The 24,766-nt window shown below is 41.2% G+C and overlaps 1 protein-coding gene across 6 annotated transcripts in view; it reads left to right on the top strand.

Annotated features, from left to right (window-relative positions):
* The window catches only part of LOC124155500 (unconventional myosin-XVIIIa), a 730,850-nt gene that overhangs the window by 543,270 nt on the left and 162,814 nt on the right, over nucleotides 1-24,766 (top strand). For 5 of the 6 annotated variants that reach the window (XM_046529364.1, XM_046529362.1, XM_046529363.1 and 2 more), the window contains 2 exons: nucleotides 20,752-20,880; nucleotides 23,505-23,738. In XM_046529364.1, coding sequence (XP_046385320.1) covers nucleotides 20,752-20,880; nucleotides 23,505-23,738 — 363 coding nt within the window. Of the gene's footprint in view, nucleotides 1-8,813; nucleotides 10,889-10,918; nucleotides 11,060-20,751; nucleotides 20,881-23,504; nucleotides 23,739-24,766 lie in introns of those variants that run through there. The other variant, XM_046529366.1, reaches the window with a different exon arrangement.

Genomic DNA, 24,766 nt, shown 5'->3' with positions numbered 1-24,766 from the left:
TTTTCATTTTTACAGCTTTTTGTGATTGCGTTATTTGTGAATGGCATTTTATATCAAGTCAATATTGTTCCAATGAAATATATCTCTCCTATTTGGACTATTTTTTCAGAATAACGAATACTTCTTAGCGTGCAACAAGCAATTCATCATCATCACTGGTCAACAATCCTAGGATTGGTGTGACGCAGCTCTCCACTCTATTCTCCTATCAGCTAATCTTTTCACACCTACGTATTTCTTCTCTTTCACATCTCTCTTTACTTGTTCCATATATTTTGTTGGGGGTCTTCCTTTTCCATTCTTGCCTTCCACTTGTCCTTCGACGATTGTCTCCGTCAGGCCATCATGTCTCAAGATGTGGCCTATAAGGTTGTTCCGTCTTCTTATTAAGGTTTTCATGAGGCTTCTCTTCTCTCCTACTCTTCTTAGGACTTCCTCGTTACTAACTCGGGCGATCCATTTGATTTTCATCATTCTTCTTATTGCCCTTAAAACGACGAAAATATGGACAAAAATCGTCGGTTAAATGAATTATATCTGGATATTTTTGAATTACTCTCTGGAAGCCTTTGAAAAATTAAAGTAATGGTTAAAATGCAACCATATCAAGGCGATCTATTTCTTATATCTCCGGGGGTAATTTTAAATCCTTCATACGCACATATTTTACCTAGATTGAATATAGTTCATAAAGACTAAGGAATCGTTTCAAAATTGCCTCAATCTATTGGCTACAGATATTGAATGATTAAGGTTCCTCTCCTTGGTAATGACGAAATTACTTCGCGTAAAACACGTCCGCTGTGAAATAGCGCGCGAGGGAATTTTTCGGAATGCCTTTTGTCCTCTGAATTCATCTCTCATTTGAATTCAATGAATGCTACTCACACTGGTCATGTTGATTTGGATGCTCTTAATATTCTAAGCCGCTACTTGAGGTTCCCTCCCGAATAATATATACATTTATATGGTACCTAATGAGTCAAGTATCGTTTCAAAATAGCTTCGGTCATGTGGCTGACTAGCGTTGAACGATTTGAATTCTTTGCGTCGCGTCGTATTGAGAGAAATATTTTCCGTATGACGCCTCTTCTCTCTGGAGTGGAGACTTCGTGGAGGAATTCTCGCAAATGCTTTACGAGCACTTGATTTTGTCTCGTTCGAACTCAATTGTCCGCCAAGCACGCGTCCCGCGCCGATACAGGCGCTGTTAGTTGGTAGCTCCACACCCTCGTAGCCGATTTGCTAGACAATGGCCGAGTTCTCGTGCGCCCGGGGCGGCATCACAATGGCCCATCACGAGTTTCGGATGAGGCCCCGTGTGTATGCACGTACGTGATGGGCCGCGGAATCGCGCCCTAACGGATCTACGGCCCTGCGCTTGTGGTGCTCGTCCGGGAAAACTAGTCGCGCTACGTGCTTTCTCCCTCTCGCCCTAATCACAGCCGCGTCTGCCGTTAAGCGGGCGTGCCTCGCGTCCCGCGAATTCCCTCTCCCAACGGGGGAGTGGCATCGGATGACCAGGGGATTCATCATCCGAGTGGCCCGAGGAAACGGTTCGAACGCGATCATAGCCGTAGATACGGGGAGGCGTTGGGGGAGAGCCAATTGCGTGGATCGCCCGTGCCAATTGAAATTTAACCCCTTACACGTCAATGCATTTTGTCAATATCGTGCTCCTTTTACTTTTTTATTTTTTCTGTGGTTCTTTTTGAATGGAATGGTAGATAGTGAAATGATATTTTGTGGTTTGTAATCAACGTAGAACAGCGAAGTACAAAAGTATTATTATTATTTTGTATCTTAAAGTATCTAGTTAAATACATGGAGAACACAGCTTTCGCTGAACGATCTTAGGTTTTCCCAGCGTATCTGCTGCAGAAAAGTTTCTAGGGTTTTCCACCGGTTGATGTTTCCCATGTTACCCGACGTTTCGAGCAGCGACTTGTTGTTCATCCTCAGGGGATCTTCCGAATTGGCTATCGCTAATATCAGCTACCGCTTCCCGTATAAATCATTGTATTACTTCCAATGCATCGTACTTCATGAACTTTGAGTTCTTAATGTACGTTACGGTTGTAAACTTACAAACTATTTATATTATTCCCCTAAATAGTGCTAAAATTATGAACACATGATGACTATCTACACTCGTCGTTTTGCGATGTGGCATCGGAAGTTCATCCAGACTCGTCATTTCAGCGCAAGGGGTTGATTTTTCTACACGCACAACTTACAATCGTTTCCTTCTTTATCTATAGCCGTCTAAAATGGCAAAAAATGGTTTCATTGTAAATAAAACGAATGCAGTCGTAATAATCATCGGCCAGAAAGCATTGTATTGGTTCCGCTGAGATCTCCACCCAATTCTTCTTTCGGCTTCTAAAGCCTATTGCTTACGTCCCCTGCGAATTGGAATTTCATTGCTCCATGTATGAAAAGAGCCTGCAATGTTCTCTTGTTTTTTTCTATCTTATTGTTAGTAAGAGTCTCAAATGATGAGAAAAGTGTTTCGGCATAAAAGCGACTTTTCAATTTTTGTCATCATTAATTGATCCTGGGATTGGTTCGACGAGATGTCCACTCAATTCTTCAATTCTTGATAATTCTTTTTATTTAACAATTTTATTTTTAATCCCGTAAACGTATCTCCAGTGTCTCTTAGTACTGCATCAGGAATTTTTCTTACGTAACTATTTGTTTCCGACAAATACTGGTTAATATTGGCAATGGGTGTAATTTTAATTAAGATACCAAGGTTCGTGTGCTGGAACTGTCACATGATGTGCTGTTTGATGAATTGCTACTTTTTTCAACTAAAATTTAATTTGTTTAAGGCACGTGGAAATTAAATTTCATTCAACAATGCGCTACTTTCCGTAGCCTGAATATTTCATGTCGATAGCGAAGTTACTAACTATTAATACCTCTGGAAATATAGACCAAATGCAATCGGCCAAGTGGGAGTGAAGCACCCTCTTAAGAATGTCTTTTCTCGAGCGTTGTCTGGGGGTGCAGAGGGGGCGCCGTGGGAGTGGGAGGAAGCAGTACAAGGCGGATTGCCGCGTAGGCGTTGTCACCTTGTCCGTGAAATGGCGAACGCTCTTGGCCTCTGGCGCGATTTTCGTCTCGGCGAGCATTTTCGCGCTCATTGATGCCCGGTTATTGATCTCCCCATGTTGCACTATCCACCACTTTGATGAAAAATAAAATGCAACGCGTATGGACGCCTGAGCGTCATTTTCAGGTACAAAATACCTTTGATTTATGCAGGGGGACTGCATAGAGGAGGCCCAATTCCATACCCTAGATATCTGTTGCCACTTCGGTCGCATTTTAATCCGCTTTCAAAAATGTCCGCGGCGCGGTGATGTGTGCTAATCGATCCACTTTTTCCCAATATTTTGCAGTACTGCCGTTGCAGCTGCGAGGAATAGCATCGAAGAGTTATGAATTCGATAAATCGCATCTTCATGAACGTGAATTTCACATGACACCCTTAATTATACCTTCCCCGTGAAACTCGGATCAATTTGTCCGTCAGCGACGTGAGTGGCGACTTTTGTAAACCCATTTAAATGCGCGGTGGTTGGCAACAGATTTAGAGGCCGACTCTGAGGATTCTATTTTGTAATATTCGTGGATTAATGTATGAAGTGGGCAAGAAGGAGCGCATTAGAGGATCGTTATGTAAGATTTTGAAGATAAGGTTAGTGAAGAGCTTGATCTGGAGTGTTTCGTTTTACAGTGCGGAAACTTTGGAACTTAGGAAGGAGGGAAGTAAGACCACGTTCGATGTGTTCGAGATATGAGTCTGGAGATGTACAAGGTGAAGTGGACAAAGAGGAGGAGGAACGACATAGTACTGGACATGGTGGGTGAGGAGAGGCAGCTTCTAGATGAGATGCGAAAAATGGTCCGTAAATGTAATACTGTTCCTTAAAGTATTGCCTGATCTCTTGAATTTGTTAAGAAGCAACGTAGAATTTACTCACCGGAATAACTATTGACTATTAATCAAAAGAAATTATGTCATGAGGCTTTTTATAGATTAAAAAAAACGAGGCTGAATAAGCAATAAATGTTATTTCATCTTTTCTAATGGAGTGTTACCTAATGGCTATTAAATTAACTAGCGGATAAAATTCTAACGTCGTTGGCATTAATCCACCCTTAACATAAGCCTAATAGGCTCAGGTTTTACCGAGATCGGACTTGTACTACTCTTAAGGAGTAAGAAAATTGAGCTAATAGAAATATCTGTTAATTCGGGAGGTTTTTCATTGGATATCAGGAGTTGAAGGAACTATTGCTGTGTATTAAGCCTGAATCACATGATCATTTTATCCGTCCCTTCAGTACGATTGTCTAGCAATTGCTTCAATTATGTAAGAAAAATGACAATCATTTTCCGCAATGACTGAAGGTATGGAACAGAAGGTCGTGGGTTTGAATCCTGGCTAAGTAGGCGGTACATACTACGGGTTTGATGCGTGTGGCTTTCAGATTTGAACGTAAGAATGGAATTTATTTTCAATTCCGAATCAAATACAGGCGATAAAGATGAACCGCTATCTCCATGATTCTTATTACTTTTGCCCTCTCGGAAGAGTATTTTCCACAGTTCGTGTGCTCTACAAATGACTGTCTCCATGAAGTTCCTTTGTCGTGTTTATTGGCTTCATTGCATGTCTGTAGGCGGCGGAACCTAAGAACAGTTGAAGTGCTTCTCTTTTATGAGAACTGCTTGGAAAATAATCATCCCACGTAATTAGTGCCGTCCTTTTGATGTAAGTCGGGAACGGCGATGTTCAATGGCTACGAGTCGCGATGTGAGATAGTGTAAAGGTGATTGTCTATCTTAAGACATTGAGTAATGAAGAATAGTAATGAAGAGTGACACGGAATTCTACTTAGGTACCATCAAATAACATTTATGGAAAGTTTTATTTCGAGAATTCAACCATAGGTAGCTTGTATGACCCAAAAGGATTCGGAAAATGGAATTGGAAAGAAAAGACCAGGAAGATGCTTTTTTGCTATTTATCTTAGGTTAATAGCACACAGATCCACTAAGAATGTCATAAAATACTGATTAAATCAGGCAACCCAGAACAGCTCTCTTTTGGTGAGGCTCCCACCCAATACATATGGCAGCACAGGCAAACAAAAATATTTAACAATTAAGACAAGTTTATGCTCAGAAAAGGGTTCATTATCACAAAAATATCATAAACAGTGCACAATAATAAAAAAAGAGAAGTCATTATAACAAAAAAGTTATGGTTGCATAAATTACTTATCAAATCGAACCCTATCAAAGGATTTTAAAAACACTTTCAACAATCTCCTGCAGAAACAGCCAGGCTATCAATCGAGCTTATAGGGATGGACCGGGACCTCCTCTATTAGGTGTACTTGCTAAGTGACTTCAATAGCCTAAGTTATATGGTTAAGTTTATCAGAAGAGAAATACGAGCCAGCAAAAGGTGTGAAGGAATGAGGCAGCTGTCGGAGAATGTATGTACATGTGCCCATAAGTTCTTGCTCCGGCTGACTCCGCTTGCTGCTGATAATCTCTCTCCCTCGGTCGATACGAGACCGCTGAGTCTGCGGTCTCATCCGTCCTCTCCTCACGGTGACGTACCTCTTCAGAGTTCGTCGTCTCGATGAAAGTCCTTAGTCATCAGCATCAAGGCATCTGTGCTTGCTCTCTGCTCGAGCGAAAGTTTATTTTTTTTCTCCTTGTTTTCGTGGCCCTTCCTCTGTTTTTGTTTTCACCGGAAGCGATAACCCTCGCCCGTTCACCCGCACTCTGATCGGCATTAATGACTTTCCGGCTTGAATTTTTTTCTTCCTCAATCTTTTGGAGGACGTAGTTACATTTTCATTTCTTTTTTTATTCAGTTGTCCATTCTTAATTTCTGAGCCATACCAATTTTTTTCACGACAGACTATTCGTGCCAGAAAAAGTCACAGAATGATAGTTTCAACATGGATTGTCTATGGAAAATAGAAATGTTTGCACTATTATTATAATTGATTTTGGTAGTTTACTGTAATTTAGGTTCGTGATGTGATTGGTGGATGCAATGATAAATTTTCCTTTGCATATTAGCTAAATGATGACTAATATTGCCAATCATTATCATGTTCAAGTGTGAACACTTCTTTAAAAATGAAACTTAGTGACTCACCGTCTCATTCTTTAAAAAGTATACCCGATGTCTATAATTGTTGTAAATTAAAAATTTTCAAGATAGGAAGATTCCATTTCAATTATGAAGCACGTACGAGGAAGTTCCACCGTACGTATTATAATATAGCATTGTTTCATCAGCAACTGAATCATTTGTTCCTTAAAATCTTTTATATAAGTGTTTGTAGTCGTTCGAACCGTATACATTATTCGTTGTAAACGTCATTAAATTTCACGAAGTAAAGTTTGCTGAGATTTCATATAGGAGAGGTATTTTTTCGTCATGATTGTTGCGGCATTTTCGGAGTGTGTTTTGTTGTCATTGCCACGTATTTTTCGCCCTTGAAAACTCGGCCTTCCTTCAAAAGGTCAATCATGCATCCATTGTGGTGAGGGTTACACTAAATCCCCTCGTGCTTTTGTGTTGAGAAGCTCTGAGAAGTTCCTCCTCACTAGCCATCCTAGCGTGAAATATGAATTATGGATGTGAAGGGGATGGGAAAAAATCTCTTTCCGTCGATGGCTAGGGGGGTGGGGGAGGAACGTGGATGGCGATACGATAAACCCATTATCTCCCGCGCCAATTGAATGAAAGTTCCCTCCTGAGTTTATCGTTGAGATTCGTATTCTTTTATGCACGAGGAAGTATTATGCTGCATAATTATTTTTAAGCACATTTTTAAGTATACAGTGCTCTTACGCAGATTTTCATGAAGATTCAATGAATCATCTTAGACCTTATCTTCTATTTGGTTAACATGTTTGCGATTCCAATTGGATATTCATCTTTTGATTTTTAATGATTTCCTAAATTTACTTAGTACTAATATTTTGGAGATTTTCTCTTTACAAACGTAATGAAATCTGCTACAGCGTTAAGAAAGCGTTACCCAGATGTTAAACGAATTATAGCCATGGGAGACTCGGAGACTGCGCGCTACGCTTAAATTGCTTGAGAAATTGAGAATAATAACTTTAAAGCGACTCGGAGAACATCGTATTGTGAACCTTACTATATTTTCAGGTCCGTTAGAAATGATAAATAAAGAGAAATATGTTGCCGTACGGATAGGCATGGGAATTCGTTTTTCTCCGAAAAACAAAGGACTTTAATAAATACGAGACAGAAATCCGGTGTAACATTTCCATTGTTTACATCTGGTGTCCTAGCACCCAAGTCACGCGCCAATTAAGGCAACTTGCGGGGTAGCATGCAGAGGAATATTAACGGCATGTCAATTTCTTAAGTGGCTGTTGTGGTGGACGTATTTTTTCGATTCGGACATTGGTGATTCCGGGCGTATCTTAAAAAGTTCGCTCAATACTTACCAATTGTTTTATCAATTTAAGGTATGAAATGGATAATCAGCACCTACGAAATGTATACAACCTTACGCGTAAAGATTTACATTATATTTACCGACTTGGTTTGTATGAAATAAAAATATTCATCATAATCATAAGTCACCACACTAAGATTGGTTTGACGCAGCTCTCCATTCCGCTCTCCTATTAGCTAGCATTTTCATATTTACGTATTTTTTCTGTTGTACGTTCTTAATAATCTGTCCGACGTAACTCATTTGTGGCCGTTCCTTGCCCTTTTTCCCTTCCACCTGTCCTTCCTTCTACGATTTTTTTCATCAGGCCACCATGGCAATACCATCCTTAAATTATTTAATCCATGGTTCTTGTTCTCCCAACTCGTGTGAGAGAACTTCCTCCCTTCATTGGGGGTGGGGGCGGTTCGTCGGGTGCACTCACTCTCCACCCCTCCCTCCCCCCCTCTCGTTGCAACTCTTCTCCTCCTTGAATGAGGGTGAACCTCGCCTTAGCCTCCACACTTCGCCGATAGTCCACCGAGGCCACTCGTATCCGTTACGGCTCATCTTTCGACTCCTCGTCCCTCTCTTGGCAACTCCACGCGCCCCTCCCGCCAAAATCGCCCTCGAAGTCTCGGTCCCTGCCTCCAGAAGGACGCTGGACCTGTGCGTCGGCTGTATTTTCGTTTACGGCGGCGGCGTTTGGGATTGTTTTTTTGCCACGGCGCTCAGACGTCGAAGCCGTTGGTATCCGCTGACTGTTGAAAATCGATATTCACAAAATTAGAAGTGCGAAACGAAAATCAAATTTTCAGTGTGCTTCCCAGGAATGAGTGATTTTTATGAGAGGTTTACGTCGTTTTATTGACTTCAAGAGAACATTTGAAGTTTGCCAACGAGCAGTATCAGCGCTGGCAGTGTGGCATAAAGTAGTTGACGGCGGCGTACTAGTGTCGGCTGAAGGTAGCTGAGGTGCTCTGATCTGAGAAGGTGTGTTTCGTGAATTTCGGGAGCTTTCTCATTAAATCTGGACCGTGACGACGGACGGCGGGTGTTAGTGGGCGTGCAGACAGGGAGACGGGAGTCGCGGGCCGGACCAGTCGTCGGTGTCAGCGGTGCACAGGTGTACACGGAAGATTGTTGCGGTTTCGCTTCCCAGCGTCCGTGTTTGCTTGCATCGATCTCCCCGGCCGGTTCGCTTTCCTCGCTGGTCGGCTGGAAGGAGGCGGAGGGGAGGCCGGGGGAGGTGTGGGAGGGGAGTGGGCGGAGGCTGCCGTGAGGCGGTGATTGTGTGGTCGCGTCAGTCCTTTTGTTGGGCGCGCGCGTGGTGGCGCAGACTCGCCGAGAGGTCGTTGTCACATTGGCGGGCAGTAGTGGTCGTTCTCCCGGCGGATACTCAGCGAACCTGTCATCTACCGGCGCGCAGCCAGGGAAGTGCTCCAGGACCCAATAAGTTTCCTCAAGTTTTCCCGAAAATATTTTGTGCAACTAGCCTTTTTACTAAGTGAGCATTATTTTCATCAGCATTTTGCAGCTGCAAAACTTTTTCCCCTGCATAAATTTATATTTTTGCAACTTTGACGAAATCGGTCGGAAACAGGATTCATTCTCTTTGGGCGCTCAAAAGGAAAGGATGAATTGTGAACGCGGTAAAGCTTAGGAACCTTCCGAAACAAATTTCAGGCTTTGTGCCTGATCATCTGAATTATTTTTGAAAAACTTTTGGTGCCTCCTGGAAGCTTGTGTGTGTAATCAGTGGATGTGTGTGCGCGCGGCCGGCATCCAGCTCTGAGTCCCTCCACCGCTCTTCTCCCACTCGGTATCATGTGTGGGTAACTCTGCCTGTTTCCGGCGTCGACTCCTTTATCTCTCCCAGGACACGATTGTTTCTCCTTCAGGAAGGTCGTTTTTGGAGCATGATATATAGCCCTGGCAATCTATTTCTGCGTTCTCCACCACAAGGCGCAATCAACAAGTGTTCTCCCAGAACAAAGCTTCATCCAACCTGGAGCCTGGCCTCAAATTGGGCGTTTTTAATATTGTGCCGGATGAGTGACTTGTTCCCAATGTCATACTTCTTCTCCGTTCGTTCGTAACTTTTCAAGTATGCCGAGTACGGTTACGTGAATCAATGCATTAAATTATCTCATGCCAAATAATCAGGGCGTCGTTTTCTGTGATGTCATCGACTCATGATTAACTTCACTGTCACGTAGCAGAGGGACATTCGCAATGGTATACCTAATGATGGGCACCATTACTATTGATTTGGTGTGAAAAGTGAAGGCGTGAAACATTTGAGATATTTAACAAGCAAGTTTGGGTAAAAGAAGCACATCAAGGTTTTCTTGCCACTGGAGAAAAGTATTGTGTACTAGTAGCTGTTAGGCTTAGTAAATTTGAGCTTAAGAGGTGATTTTCGTCTTCTCTGGGTAATCTTTCTAAGATTTTCGCCACTTGCTTCACTCTTCGCTTTTTTCGATATTCGGCGAGGATAATTGTGGGTCCTGTTCAAGCGTTGGTGTCACCAAGTGCTGAGTGGAGGGAGCGGAATACTCCACACCGAATACCCCCAGACACCCTTCCAACAAATTCAAAGTCCATCCGAATGCCGCTGGCTTGCCTCCTCGCTTTGCCCTCCGTGCTTCCGTTGGTTCTCGTCCTTCTCGCGCTGCTCCTCGCCTTCTCGGTGGACGCCAAGAAAGTCGCCATGGAAGCCTTCCGCGTCCTCCGCCACCACGACCGCCACACGACCGGCCCTTCGCTCTCCGCCACCGAGAGCATCGCTTCGGACAGCTTTGCTGGAAGCTGGGCCTCCCGGATCCCCAGACACCCCTCCTCCAACGGCTGTGCGGCTTTACCCGCTTGGAATTCCTCCACGAGTCCGCCATCTTGCTGCTGGTGGGGCGGCGAATCCAAGTCGGAGGCCCTGCCGAAGCAGAACCATGACAGAAGCAGCGGTGAATCCAAGACAGAGGCATCGTCGAAGCAGTGCAATGGAAGAGCCATCGGCCCATCCAAGCCCAAGGCGGCAGAGGACGATCGCCCGCCTCCGGTCCCTCCCTTGCCGGCCATTGTGTGGTCGAGCGTTGAAATCCCCGCTTGGCCTTCGGCGAAGATCCCTCCGCCGAGGCTGTCCGTGTCCCCGCCGCCGCCGCCTCCGCCGTCCTCATCGCCGCCAGTGACCTCGGCGAGCGTCCCCGCCGTCTCGCTGATCCCCCGGCTGCCCATACCCGTGGGGAAGCTGATTAGCTTCTACGAGGAGGCGAGCGAGGCGGAGGAATCGACTCCTTCGGCGTCGCCGCGGCACCGGGTGCGGCGCAAGGAAGGCGAGACGGAGATGGGTGCGTCGGAAGAGGAGGTGTCGGTGGAGCGGAGGGCGGCGGAGTGCGGGGAGGTGGGGCGGAGGGGCGCGGGTACGGCGTGGAGGCCCGCCAGGGTCGAGGTGAAGGCGGAGGAGCCTCTGGTGAGGCGGAGGAACGGCTCCTCGTGCTCTTCGCTGGCAAGTGAAGAGTCCGGGTCGTGGAAGCGAAAGGAGGTGAGGGCGGATGACAATGGCTGTGCCGTGAAACCCCAAATAATGCTGACAAATGTTCTTTTTCATTCGCAACACTTATTCATGACACACCCCCTACCGGTTATAACCATCCCATTACGTGCATTTTAATGATTTCCTGTACAAGTAAATTATGAAATTGATTTACTAATTGTATGAAGAGTTACCTTTGATAGAGTTGACTGTGTAAAGTTAATGGATATTCTCAAGAAAATAGGTGTTGATTGGTGGGATAGGCGACTCATTCGTAATCTGTATATGGTCTAGACTGCGCAAGGGAGGGTAGGGTAGCTACTGAACGGGGAGCGGATGTTAAAAAACAGTTTTTGAGGGTAGAAAGGTAAACGAGGGAGAGGAAGGAAAAAATTGGATTTTTAGTTGTAGTGAAAGGTGGTAGGCCGTATTGGGAATTGAAGAGGGAAGTACATGTGGGAAAGGGAGGCTGGAGAATACTTGTTAAGTACTCCATTGAAACGTGCCTTAATCGGTGGAGTACTTTGAAATAAATTGAGCATTGGAATTGGGGCATGATACAGAAACATACAGTTTGATTCACTCCACACTATTGTTATATGTATTCCCACGCCAGGTTCCAGCAATCTCAGGTCATCTTCTGGTCTGGTTTAATGAAATTGGCTAACATCTACTTTCGCTTTGTGGAATTAGTATCTGTTGGTTTCCACATTCAATTTGATGTATCATGCGTCAATGTTTTGATAAACATGACCGATTTCAATCTTCTCAGGTTGCTTTCAAGGGAATAATCAATGTTCGCAATAAAAAGAGGAACATAGTTTTAGTCCACTCTTACTTAAATCCGACTCGGCTTAAAAAAATAGCTGTTCCGTTATCTTTGTCCATTAATAGCTCAGTTTTTTGAATCCCTAGTAGCTTGTTAAAAAAGGTGTGAAATGTAATTAGGCAATATTTTATCCTAAGCGTAATAGAAATCTACCAAATTTAGCCAGGTATTCACTTACTCTTAATGGCGATTATTTACGTTTATTACCTTACAGAATATTGAAATTATACTAAAAAGTACATTTCGTTAAACGCTCATGACTTATTTCAACCCATTCTGGTAATTTTCATGAGAATTATCACCTGTTCGCATTTACTATCCACCGCTGCCAAGCTGTTCAACTATAGCGTAGTATATAGGATCTATAAATTGGTATCGCTCGAGTTGATCAACCTTACCTTCAAGTGAAGTTATATGCTACCATTTCTCCAGATCATCATTCCAAGGGTTAGTTCAATCATAGTATCTGCCTCACAATGGATCTTTGGGCTTAGAAATTATTTCTTTTCCCTACGATAATTATAATAGTACCTACCTATTAGACATTTTAATTTATTAGTGCATAATAATTGATACTAGCACTGAAATGGTTCCGATAGTATTTCTCTAGTGTTTTTTTTCCAGTGGGATAGGAAAAAGTGTTCTATGTTTTTGATTTTGTTTGATTGCCTATGTTTTTAACGTAGTGGTTTTGAAAGAACTCAGGGGAAATGCAAATATAAAATATCCTTTAACCATTAGGTATTTCTCTGACCTTATCAGTTCTTAAATACAGTCATATATGCCGTAATCTATACGGAATCGTTTATCATTTAAATATAGTCTTTGGCCTGCATACATTTAGTGCTTCCTCACTGAGTTTTTCGAGGCTAATCCTTAGCTCTTGCAATAGTGTTGTAATGAGTGGGGATGCGGGTGAGATTTTCTCATAGTGCTAAATCTTATCGCTTTATCATTGACTCTATCTCAGTTCCACTATGTTTTTAGCCATGAACAAATAAACATTTTCTCTGCCTGATAACTCTCAAACACACTATTTAAGAAAATTCCATTGCATTCTTCAACGCTTGGTCGTTCAACACAATTTGACAAAGAACAAGAAAAACCCTGTTTTCTCTTTATGGGTAACGTTATCGTTAAGATATGGTTGTGAGTGAGTGGAAGTAAAATAAGTGATATGGAGAAACCAGAGAGAGAGAGAGAGAATAACTCGCACAGAACAGATAATTCTGGAAGTAGGCCTTCTTTTTCGGTCGTCATGGTTTTAGAAGGGCACGTAGGATCTGGACTTGGCGTTGGCCGCGAAATTTCAGCACTGCATCCGTGATTCAAAGGTGTCGATGCCGCCGTCCATCCCCTTGGGCCCACCCTCCCTTATCTCCTGCATAGTACGAACCCATTTCCAAGGAAAAGTTTTGATATTATACAGAATAGTGAAAACTGTTGTGACCGAAATTTGGACGTAGAAAACTGTTATGACACCTTATTCCTTTTGAAATTACCAAAATCAGTCCCCTTAATTCTACGTAGCAAAAACAAAGTTCCTTATTTCGTGGTACCACTGAATGGATTATTGCTGTTACAATTTATATGAGAAAATTGCTGTAGATTTGATACGGAGAGTATTTCATAATGAAAGATATTTTTCTCACTTCCTTTCAATTGACGTAGAATCTAATTTTTACTCCAGTAGTTAATCCTTGAAGTCTTTGGAAAAAATTGACGTTCATTTAGTGACATTGAAATTTAGTGGTATTCAAACTCTTAACTTGACGTTCATTTATTTAATTTTACTGTTATATTACTTTAGCAATTACTAAATTGTCTGTATGCTTAGCGGATTGTATTCATCACGTCTCTTTGTGGAACTATTTATTTCCTTCACGATAAAATATCGCAGTGTGTTTAGAGGTACACACAATGGCTTCATTTTAAGTTGTTTTTTTATACTGTACTTTTTCACTTCTATCAACAGGTTATTGATAAACTCATAAATTGCAAGTACTCTTAACTATACCATTTGGCTATCATTTCTCAATTCTGGGAAAATTTCACGTTTTCTATAATTATGTATTCTAGTTATGAATTTTTCGCCATTTCGACTTGAATTATGCCCCTTGATATGCTCTGGTCGTTGCTTTTTAAATAGCATTTTTTGAATTCTTGGGTGCTTGTTCCCTGGCCTTTTAAATTGTGATGATGGAAACAGAGCGAGCTGTGATAGTGGAGGCGTCTGTATTTTCACTCCCCTTCCTGCATCCCCTTCTCCCCTCACCCCCTCCTCGTCTTTCCTCCCACCGCTTTTTTCCCAGCATCCTCCGCTCCGCCACCTCAGCCGCTTTTTATCTCGTGCGTCTGTTTGGAAGGGGGAGATATCATTCCCTCTCCTCACCCCTCACACCGAGTCCTCAGTCCTCGCCCGGCGACAAAAAACCGCTTTCTTCCCTATCGCCAACGTCAACGCATCTTCGTCCCGTTCAGATGTATATTTAATCTACACGGTTTTTGATTAATGTTTTACAATTCTTCAAAGTGTTGATTTTCGTGGACAATCAAGAAAAAAGTTATCAAATTCACAGGAATAGAAGGATCAACAACTTTGCTATTTCCCCTTCTCCTTCCTGTTGATCCTTCTATTCCTTAACAGGAAGGAGAAGGGGAAATAGCAAAGTTGCTGAGCCTTCTGTTCCTGCGATTATAGATTTCAACCAAGTTACGCTCGCCACTATTAATTTTATCAAATTCATTTATAGCAGTAGTAGGTGAAATGAGGGTTGGAACGGCGCAAAGGGATTGGCATGACGCCCTGTCGCTTTGTGCATGTATTTAAAGCGTTCCTTTTATTATCAATACGCTTTGGTTTTTTTCTACCAGGTAGTTCGCCATAAGCGGACTATGTGGTCCCAGGGATGTCGGTAGCAATACCAATTTCGCCGTAATCCGAATAGGTGTTAAACGATAAAAATCACGTAAGAAACTTCATATTCCTGACAGTACACGCATTTAACCGAAACACTGTTTGTTTTATCGAGAGACTTATGGTAAAAAAGACGTGTTTTTGAGGACGTAAATTATTTTTATGTGTCTTCATTATCCGCCTATGATTTTTCCGTCGTTAGTTTCTTTTTGTATTTTTTCTTCCGTCAAAGAGGAATAGAAAAATTGAAAAAAGATTGATTGTTTTCGGGTTACCGCTACGTTTTTGGATATGTGTAGAAAAGAAGTCTGCATAAATCAGCAAACGTGGCAGGAATCAAGAAATATGAATTTTTATGCAGCTTTGCGACGACGAGAGAACCTGTGTAGTAATTAAGAAGTGTTCACTTCCTCTGATTCTTATGTTCGTGGATATTTTCGTAGAATTTACTTTCTCGAGAGTTATGCATTGGTAGTCAGCTTCCTTTTTCAGGAACGGTAAATTTTCGAGGAAGAATTTAAGCAACAAACTTAAAATTTACCGGAAGTCGTTACTAAGTCAGCCGAAAGTACTCTTAAATTCGGATAATGTCAGTGGGACATTACACATTGGATTACTTGTACGTTTAATTTATCCTACTCCTATTACTCTATGGCTAAGGATTAGAAAAAATCATGGTGTAATATTATCTTATTGATAATATCTTTTTGGAATACTTTTGTTTTGTGTTTTCCCTTAATTTAAACGGTAAAAAATGATGCAGTGTTTGTCTTATCTGAACTGTAATTTGATTGTTGGCTTCCGGTGGAGATATCCGGCCTCAAATCTCCATTCCGCCCACCTCGTGCCGTTTCCTCTCTCCGAAGGGGGACGATTTCTCTGAGGAGACGCTGGCCAACATTTTTTCTCATGCCATGAATGCATTTTTCTGATTCGTTACCCATGGACTGTTGTTCGGACCGTGCCAATGAGGGTGACCGACGGAGAAATTGGGTGAACGGAATACCGGGCCCGAATGCGGCCTTCTCTTCAGATCTGCCAAAATAAAATAAGAAATGTTTTCTTGGATATTTTATTTAAGGACAAGGTTTTGGGAATTGATTTGCGCATTTTGAGAAATTATTATCTGGCGCTAGTTCTTTTTGAAAGTTTTATGGTGTTGATTTTTAATTCGCATCATGATTGTTCATTTGTGCCACTACGAACTTTTGAACCTTACGCTGTACGGTAGTATACACAGGCTGTAAAAGTCCTCCGTAGTCTTAAAGTAATTAAGTTACATGAAGCTAATGATTCAAAGCTAATATATCTTAAATACGTTAGTTGACAAATATTCATGATTCTCGTATTTAGAGTAGGTGTACTAAATCGGCTGAAATAAGAGGGGAAACAATGAACTGGCGTTGGAACAAAGATTTTCAGATAATTTTATCCACCCTTGAGGTTTTGAAACTGCATAGTGTAATGAATTTTTACAAAGTTTACGTAAAATTGCAAAAATGTTGACAGAAAACCTCTCTCCAACTGGTGCATATGGTCTCTTGTTTTCTCGTCGCACCTTGTAGGCTTTATTTCACCCATGAATATTAAAAATAAAAGGATGGCAGACTCCGCACTTCGCCGTGGTACCTCTGCTGAATCGCGGTGCTATCAATCCATGTAAAGCTACTAACGGACGAATTCTATGATAAGCTACTTAGTTTCATGATATTTCGACCAAAACAATGCACTTCCAGGAATGAAACCGTATCACCAAAGAATTAATGGAACCACTATGGATATAGAATTCGTAAAATTGGGTTGTACTGCACCAATATAATTTTCAATGCATGTAATATATTGCATATAATTCTTTGCTTCCTCATAATAGTGTCTGAAGATGATTTTTGAAAAATCAGGCCCTTAGCATAATGGAAATTACTAGGCAAGACAGATTTTGACTATTAACCAGGTATTGTCCTTCGAAACTACACATCTCTCTGAGTTTCATATGCCATTACTATTTGCAGTATAAATACCGCGGGATGCCCAATCGTAGCAGTCAATTTAGCATGCCCTCTCACAGGGTACAACAACGTGGGAAATTATCGTATCGCACGTGGATGGAAATGCGTAATGCTCCCAAGGCTGGTTAAAATAAAAAACATTCACACCAGATGAATGATAACATTAAATTCATCCCTCAATAAACTATGTTGAAACGATGAATGCATTAAAATATCCCCAACCAAAAAAACCTTGCGTTAAGCAATGTAAAATTTAACACTTTCCCGGCGAACAACATGTAAAAACTCTTCTCGGGATACCGCGCGGGTAAGAATATATGAGAGCGCCAGACACTTGTGTTAAGCGTCGAATACCGCGAGGTACTTACATTAGCTTTGAACAAGAAGCTTTTAGTCTTCACTTGTTTGTCCCTTTTCCTTGCAGCTTAATTTGCCGTGGAGCATCCAGGAACAAAACAATCTTTTACCCATACTTCACTTTAATATTACGAAATACCTCTACCAACTACAAATATCCGCCATAATTCGCCATGCGATACAACTTTCATTGCAGCTTCGGTTTGTTCCCTATTTTGCCACCTGACATCCAACTTCAAAAACGTGAAACTAAAAACAATGAAATCGCATGGATTTTGGTGGGGCTGCCGTCAGCTATCCCTCCCACTCCCATGCTCATCCGGTTTTCGATTCGATTTCGATAGGAAATCGTTCACTTATCGCTATCACAATCAGACCCACCCATCTTTCTATTCTTATCCCTCCACTTTCGGGAGAATGCCTCGCCCCGGTTTATGCTGGCCCTCTTTTCGGCAACTCCCGTTGCTTCGGAGGTGTGGCCTGTAATGGCTTCACATTTATTCTTATGGGTCTTAAACACAATCTATTAGTCTCCGCAGCGGAAGTGGTAAGTCCGTCTTCGCTGGATCCCATATTTTCGCTGCACAAATCTTTATCTGAGAGCGCGTGAGTAAATGCGTTTTGTTATTTCTGTACATTGCCGTTTTATCTACCACACTGTAATATATTCGTAACGATCATGTATCAGTTGGGAACTTCAGGCTCTCTCCTCTTGACCTTCGTATCTCTTCCAAGTGTTTTCTGTGTGATACATTGTCTTCCTTCTCGTTCCCTTCATTTATACATCCATTAATAATATCTAGTGTAGAGCGTCAGTTTGTGTGATTAAAAATAATTCTTAGACAATGTTTCGGAATTAATTCCGAATGAATGAATACCATCTTCAGGGCTACATTCAAAGAATCATATGAGGGTACGACACCTCTATCTCAGAATTTATACATACATATAAATTGATACAGTTTTAGTAGGGATAATTATCTGTTTATTTTTATATGGGTACACCGTTATTGCTACTCCATATTTGAATGAATCCTCCAACACTTAAAGTTAGTGAGATGAATCAAACAACAGAATTTAAAACATCGGCATGACGTCTCTAGGAACCACCGAAAGAGTCAATATGTACAGCTGAAAACGACATTAAGTTGTTTCTATGGCAACAGGGTAGCTGGATGTTGGTAAATACAGTTATAAACACCACTATAAATCCTTGTTAAACAATAAAATGCAATGCTAATGCTTCTGTATGCTGTTAGATATAATTCTTCAGAGAACCTTTCGTTTTCACTTTATTGCGGTCTGTGGCATATTGATTTTAATTATGGAATTTCTAGCAGTGGTCAGAGATAATCCAGATGACTACGGGGCTAGATATCTAGTGCTTTGTAATCATTCATTCAAGTATGTCGTAAGAATTCTACCCGGTCATACTGCTGGACTCTTATCCTGGGTCTATCTGTCTTTCGAAAATTGGCCTTGGGTGACGAGGCGGCGGATTGTTATTGCGCTCTGAGACTGGCAGACGCTGCAGTTGTGGGTTATCCTCGCCTTATCTCACTAGACCGTGACGTAAATATGCAGCCGCGTCGCGATTGGGTATGCATGCCTCACGTTTTAAATAGCCTGATGCGCCAGATGCTGTATTTATGACCATGTTGTATGCTGCCTGAGCTATCTACCTCCCAAAAGTTTCCGATTTTTTTCGCGTATCTGGTTGAATTCTTGGTTAATGTAGGAAGATTTATATCTACATGTTGAATACTCGAATATATACTTGAGCACTTCAATGCATTAATACAGTGGCGTAACCAGGAATTTCGTTCCGGGGGGGGGGGGGGGTCCAAAACCAGGAGGTAAAGTTTTGAAAAACAGGGTACTAAGTAATGGATTTTAAACTAATTTTAAACACTTTTCATAGCCTAAAAAACTTAATTTTTTAAAGAAATATTTGGTAAATTCAAGATTATTCAATATTATGTTTTCTTTTATGAAGGAAAATAATTGTGTTGTTATATTTCGGGGGAGTCCGGGGGTTCCTGACCCTCTTTTTACGCTACTGCAGTAATAATTACTGGAATTAATAGTTTATACAGCCTAAAGATTTGAATAGCATGAAATGGTACGCGTTACACGCTGCTGAGCGTATGTCAGCTTTTCTGCTCAGTCTTAATGGATTCCGATTCCGAAATGAGTTCACCATCTGTTATTGATCATTAAAGGCACTTGGAACTCTTAAAATTTCCAAGTATAATAATGTACCCTTACTTACTAGGAGGCATTGCACAATCTGAGAGAACATTGAAAGCCGGGATATTTTACAGGCTAGCTTCTGGACTCATTAAGCTAACTCACGAACCGAACTAGCCGTGATGGTTGCTGGGGAGCTGGCAGCGCGTATTGAATTTTTTCTTTTTCTTATGGCGAAGAAAAAATTAAACGTGGAAGGAAAATACTATGTGTAAGCTAAGGATTATCCGGGATAATCCCTTAAATATCAAATCATTTTATCATTTAAATCCTAGAAAAATTCGGTATACTTGAGCCCTCTTTTCTCCTTACTGTAAGCCAATCTCTCTGATTCCCAGAGGGTAAGCTTTCAAGTACCCATATTGACTAGCCGTCAGACTTAGTATATTTTTGGGCTATTCCATCAGTTTTTCTCTTCATTATTCCTTAATCGTTAATCGATCTACATCTACATACTACTCCGCAAGCCGCTTAAAGGCGTGTGGCAGGGGGTGTTAGGACACAGCCATGTCCACATAAAAAGTAAATGCTCTAACGAAATTGCGACCGCCATTTATTTAATTCCTTTATGGTTCGGGAGAAAAAGAATTCGCATATCTATCCGTTCGGCAAAATATCTCTCTTAATTTATCTCTTCTGTCGGACCTGTAAATATAGTGGGGCTTTAATATTCTTCGTGTCGCTCTCAAAGATATCCATTCTCAATTGTTCAAGCAATCTAAGCCTAGCGCGCAGCCTCCGATTCTCCAGCGGCTTCTAGCTGGATTCCCTTAGCATCTGAGTAACGTCGTCTGTACGCCCTTAGCAGTTTTGACGAACCGCGCAGCCTTCCTTTGTACTTTATTCAGTTCGCGGATAAAGTCTTTCAGCACCGGATCCCATACGCTCGCTGTATATTCAAGGTGCGGTCGGACGTGTGCGAAATAGCACCTTTCTTTTACTTACTCATCGGAAAATTTTCCCTCAATACGCTTGACGAATCCTAATTTCTTGTGGGATATGACGATGTGTAAAACCCACCCTTCTCTTTGTGAGTGTGGTATGAATTTGCGTTACCATACCAATAGACATAATAGTATGCTATATACAATGAAGATGAAGTTCAAAAGAATTTCATCCAAGGTGAAAAATATAACTTTTGCACCCATGCGCGTGCAAAGTTACTTGTTATGTGCAGTGATTTATTGATATATTTACAATTAATCATCTCAATATAATTTTAACTAGTGAATTACAAATTTCGTCTGTTCTTTTCATTGTGCATCATTATCACGCGAGAGTCTATAAATATTCCAAACAATGCTTGAATTATTTGACTTAATTTTTATAATTCGTTCCTCAGGTTTTCTTCCGCGCTGGCGTTCTTCCGCACTTGGAGGCTCAGCGGGATGAGCGACTACAGGACCGCGTGGTGCGGTTGCAGGCGAGATGCAGGGGTTACTTGGCACGGAAGCATTTGGCCAAGCTCAAGGTGAGTTTTCCTTCCTCATAGCCTCCACTTCCCCCGCGAGTGTCGCTTCACAGATGAATGAGTTGAGGATGCCACGAGCGGAAATTTGTGGTTGCTCTATCTCACTTCGTAGAATTCACTGAGGAAGGACGTACAACTTTTCATTTGGCGAATAGCAGAAAAAATGTGACACCAACACCTTTTTTGGCTCGAACTTCATGTATGGAGATGAATTATTTCCATCTCGATAAGTTATTAGACCTTCAATGTTTTCAGTGTTGCTTTAACGAACTCTTTTCTACTTTCAATGGCCATTAAAACTATTATATTATTGTAATAGCAGTGGTCTCTTATGTTCCGTTAGTATCGCTTTCCTTTTAACCCGAAAATGTCTTCTAAATTTAACCAACATTCAAACTTTGTTTTTAATATAATTTTCTCGTATAGTTTTAGCGAAACCTGTTGCTGTTCTCGTGGGTCACATAAAAATGACCGTAAAAAGATGTGGTTGATGATAAATTGGAAATACAGTTGTGAGATTAGCTTAAAGCAGAATTATTTGGAAACATGTATTTTTAAGGCATAATTTCATTTTTGGCTTTGGGATTGATACAATTTGTATATTTTTCTCCTAATTTAATCTAGTATTTGTTATAAAAGTTTGTTACAAAAATGCCAGTATTTATTTTCTGCTGAAATATCTAATACTTAAACCTCACCGATAGTTGACCCAGTGAAATGGATTGAATTCATAGGTCGATACATTTTATTTCAGTCGTCCTAACATTAGTGCCTGCGTGTTGTTTATTTGAAAGTTTTATCCTCCACCATTCCAAAAAGTCTTGCGCTTTATCAATTAAAATTTGCCACTCCTTTGACTTGGGACTGAAGGTACGTAGACCTTTTTAGCCGTAGCAGATGGAGATACAGCAATAGTAATATCCCTCACATTTTTATCATTTTCCTCGACCGGTTTCCACGTACATCACGTGTCATTTTCAAGAAATGTCGAGGAAAATAATATAAATGTTTGGGATGTGACTCTTGTCGTTTCTCTATCTATAACATTGTATTCCCGCAAGGTTAACTCGTACACAATCGATATGTTTAGCCATGCTGTGAGTGATGACAAAATTGGGAATACAGTTTTGAGATCAGCTTAAGCAGAATTTTTTTGAAAAATTAATGCTCTAAGGCTAAGTTTTGTTTTAAGCGTTCGGATAGCTAAATATTTTATACTCTATTACTATTTCCATCTAATATTTGCAAAATTAATTATAAACTATTTAAAATTGATAGATTGATTTACACTCTATCAGCATAGTAACCATAAACAAACATTGCAGAAAGGGTATGTGTCAGAATTCTAGTCTCCTTTTTGATTAATTACTACTGAATTTTTTCTTATTGACATTGCTACAAATTAATATAAAATATTATGACCCTATATTTTGCTTACATTTCAAAATTATCTCAATTTTCATTTCAAGCCTCGATGAAGGTTCAAAAATTAACCGAAACGTAGCCAAAAAAAGTTGCATCTTAGTTTTTTCTACTCAAGATACACACTTCACGAAACTCAATTTACTAGTATAATTTTCTAGCGTAGTTTAAAAAAACCCCTGGGCTGTTCCTGATGGCCACTTAGAAAAAAATGACGCTATAAAAACTGTGAGCGATGATAAATTTGGGAATACAGTTTTGAGATCAACGCAGAAAGTTTTGAAAACTTATTTTGGAAATTAATTTTTTAAGGCATAATTTTATTTTTGGCTCTGAGATGGATTAAAATGGTGTGCACTTGTACTAATCCAATCTAATATTACGTTGCCAAAAAGTGTGTTATTCACATTTTTATGTATCATAACAACACAACTTTTTATTCAACAACATCAATATGCAAAACTTCGCCACAATATTTTATTATATTTAATATTTTACTATGTTCCACGCATGATACATACGAGGTGTGTTCAGAAAATAACAGGAATTTTTTTTTTTTAAATATATATTTATTGTCTACGTTAATGTTGTCGCCTTCAGAATAGTCCGTTGTAGATGTTATGCACCTGAAATAGTACTTTTTCCAATCCTCGAAACAAAACTCAAACTCGACATTTGAGATAGCCTTGGCTTTGTCAGCGATTTCTATTCATGTCACCAATGCTTGCAAAACGACGGCTTTTTAAGATTCTCTATATTTTTTTAACAAAGGGCAGAATCACTGGGAGCGATTTCTGGCGAATATTGAGTCTGGGGTATCGTTACAGTATTGTTTTTGGCCAAAATTTCACGAACAAGCAATGAAGAGTGAGTGTAGCTGATAAAAAAACACTAGACCTTATCGGCTGCCACGGACCAAGTAAACAATAGATACGGCTAAGAATTTTATCATAATTCAGGGGTATCTATGCCAGCATAATAAAAAATATTGGCTATCGGGACCATTCAAAAATCCTAACACGCGAAACTTAAAAATTCCCGTTATTTTCTGTAAACACCTCGTCTAAGCGTGAAAGCTCATGTTGATCCTAAGGTCCAATCCGGGATTCACGTGGATAATAATGCAACCAACACTCACACGTGCTATTGTTTTGCCTGGTGCCATTTTTATTAACTCGTTCATTCGCGTCTCCTTTCCTCAGGTCCAGGACATGGCGGTGCGATGCATTCAGCGCAACGTCCGCCGCTTCCTGAGCGTTCGAGATTGGCCGTGGTGGCGACTCCTGGTGCGCGTGTCGCCGCTGCTCAACGTGCACCGCACCGAAGAGCAGCTGAGGGCGCGCACCGAGGAGCTGGAGGCGATGCGGCAGCGGCTGGAGCGGCTGGAAGCGGAGAGGGCCGGCCTCAAGAGGGACAAGGACAAGCTGGAGGCCAAGGTGAGTGAAGGCTCTCGTGCACGCTGAAAACCCTCTGTGACCTAAACCGAGGAATGACCAAGTAAATGCTGCATTCGCCCCGTAATGCTGCGTCTATCCCTTAATAGAACGGTTCCCAAACTGGAGGTCGCGACCCCTAGGGGGGTCACAGGCCGTTCGGAAAAGGGTCGCGAGATGTATACAAATAATATGGTGAACTACGTACTTAAATGCACTAAAGGACGAAGTTCGCCATGAAAAAAATATTTGACTTCGCCGGGATTCGAACCCGGATCTCCCGATTGCCGGTTAGGCGTGTTGACCAGTTCCACCACCAACCATTTTCTCAGAGGGAACTTCGGGATGGGTTTTACCGAACAAGATTTTGACGTCACAAGTCCACACTGTGGCACATGTGGCGAGGGTCGTGCTTACTAATCCACTGTCGGGGTGAAAAAACCCTTATTTTGTCGCTGGTGTGCGACGACGAATTTCAAAGTGCTTACGTACTTTAAGTTGGGCGACCATTTTTAGGGGTCGCAGCTAAAACGTGTGGGATAAAATGGGTCGCCGAAAGAAAACGTTTGTAAACCGCTGCCTTAATATATCTTGAAGAGAACGCGTCATTCCCGTTCACCCGTTGGTTTTTGTCTTTTTCCGTGACGACATGCTTGAATGAAACTTAAGCTACCATTCGCATCAATTGGCTTGAGAAAAGATTCCCATGGACCGGGAATCGAACCGCGGATTTCCGATGCGATTCTCCGTAGGTGATCATTGAATCTCGTGGAAATTCATATGAATTTCACCATCCTTTACAGGGCAGGCTTGAAGTAAACCACATTAAGCTATCATCTCGAAATTTTGAGGGCATCAAGAATAAAATCTCGTTAGCATTTGCCCGTATCTTATGTATGGAAAATTTTCTCTGAGAAGATACTCTGGTATTATTTTCATATTCGTCATACGGACAAATTTTGACAAGGATATAATCTGTCTTCCATGAAAATTGTAGGCCTATCCGTTTAATAAAATATCTATCTTTATTT

The sequence above is a fragment of the Ischnura elegans genome, chromosome 3 (genome assembly GCF_921293095.1).
Source record: "Ischnura elegans chromosome 3, ioIscEleg1.1, whole genome shotgun sequence".
In the NCBI taxonomy this organism is placed as follows: domain Eukaryota; kingdom Metazoa; phylum Arthropoda; class Insecta; order Odonata; family Coenagrionidae; genus Ischnura; species Ischnura elegans.
The sequence above is the reverse complement of the archived record's forward strand: the minus strand, read 5'-3'. Positions and strand labels throughout refer to the sequence as shown.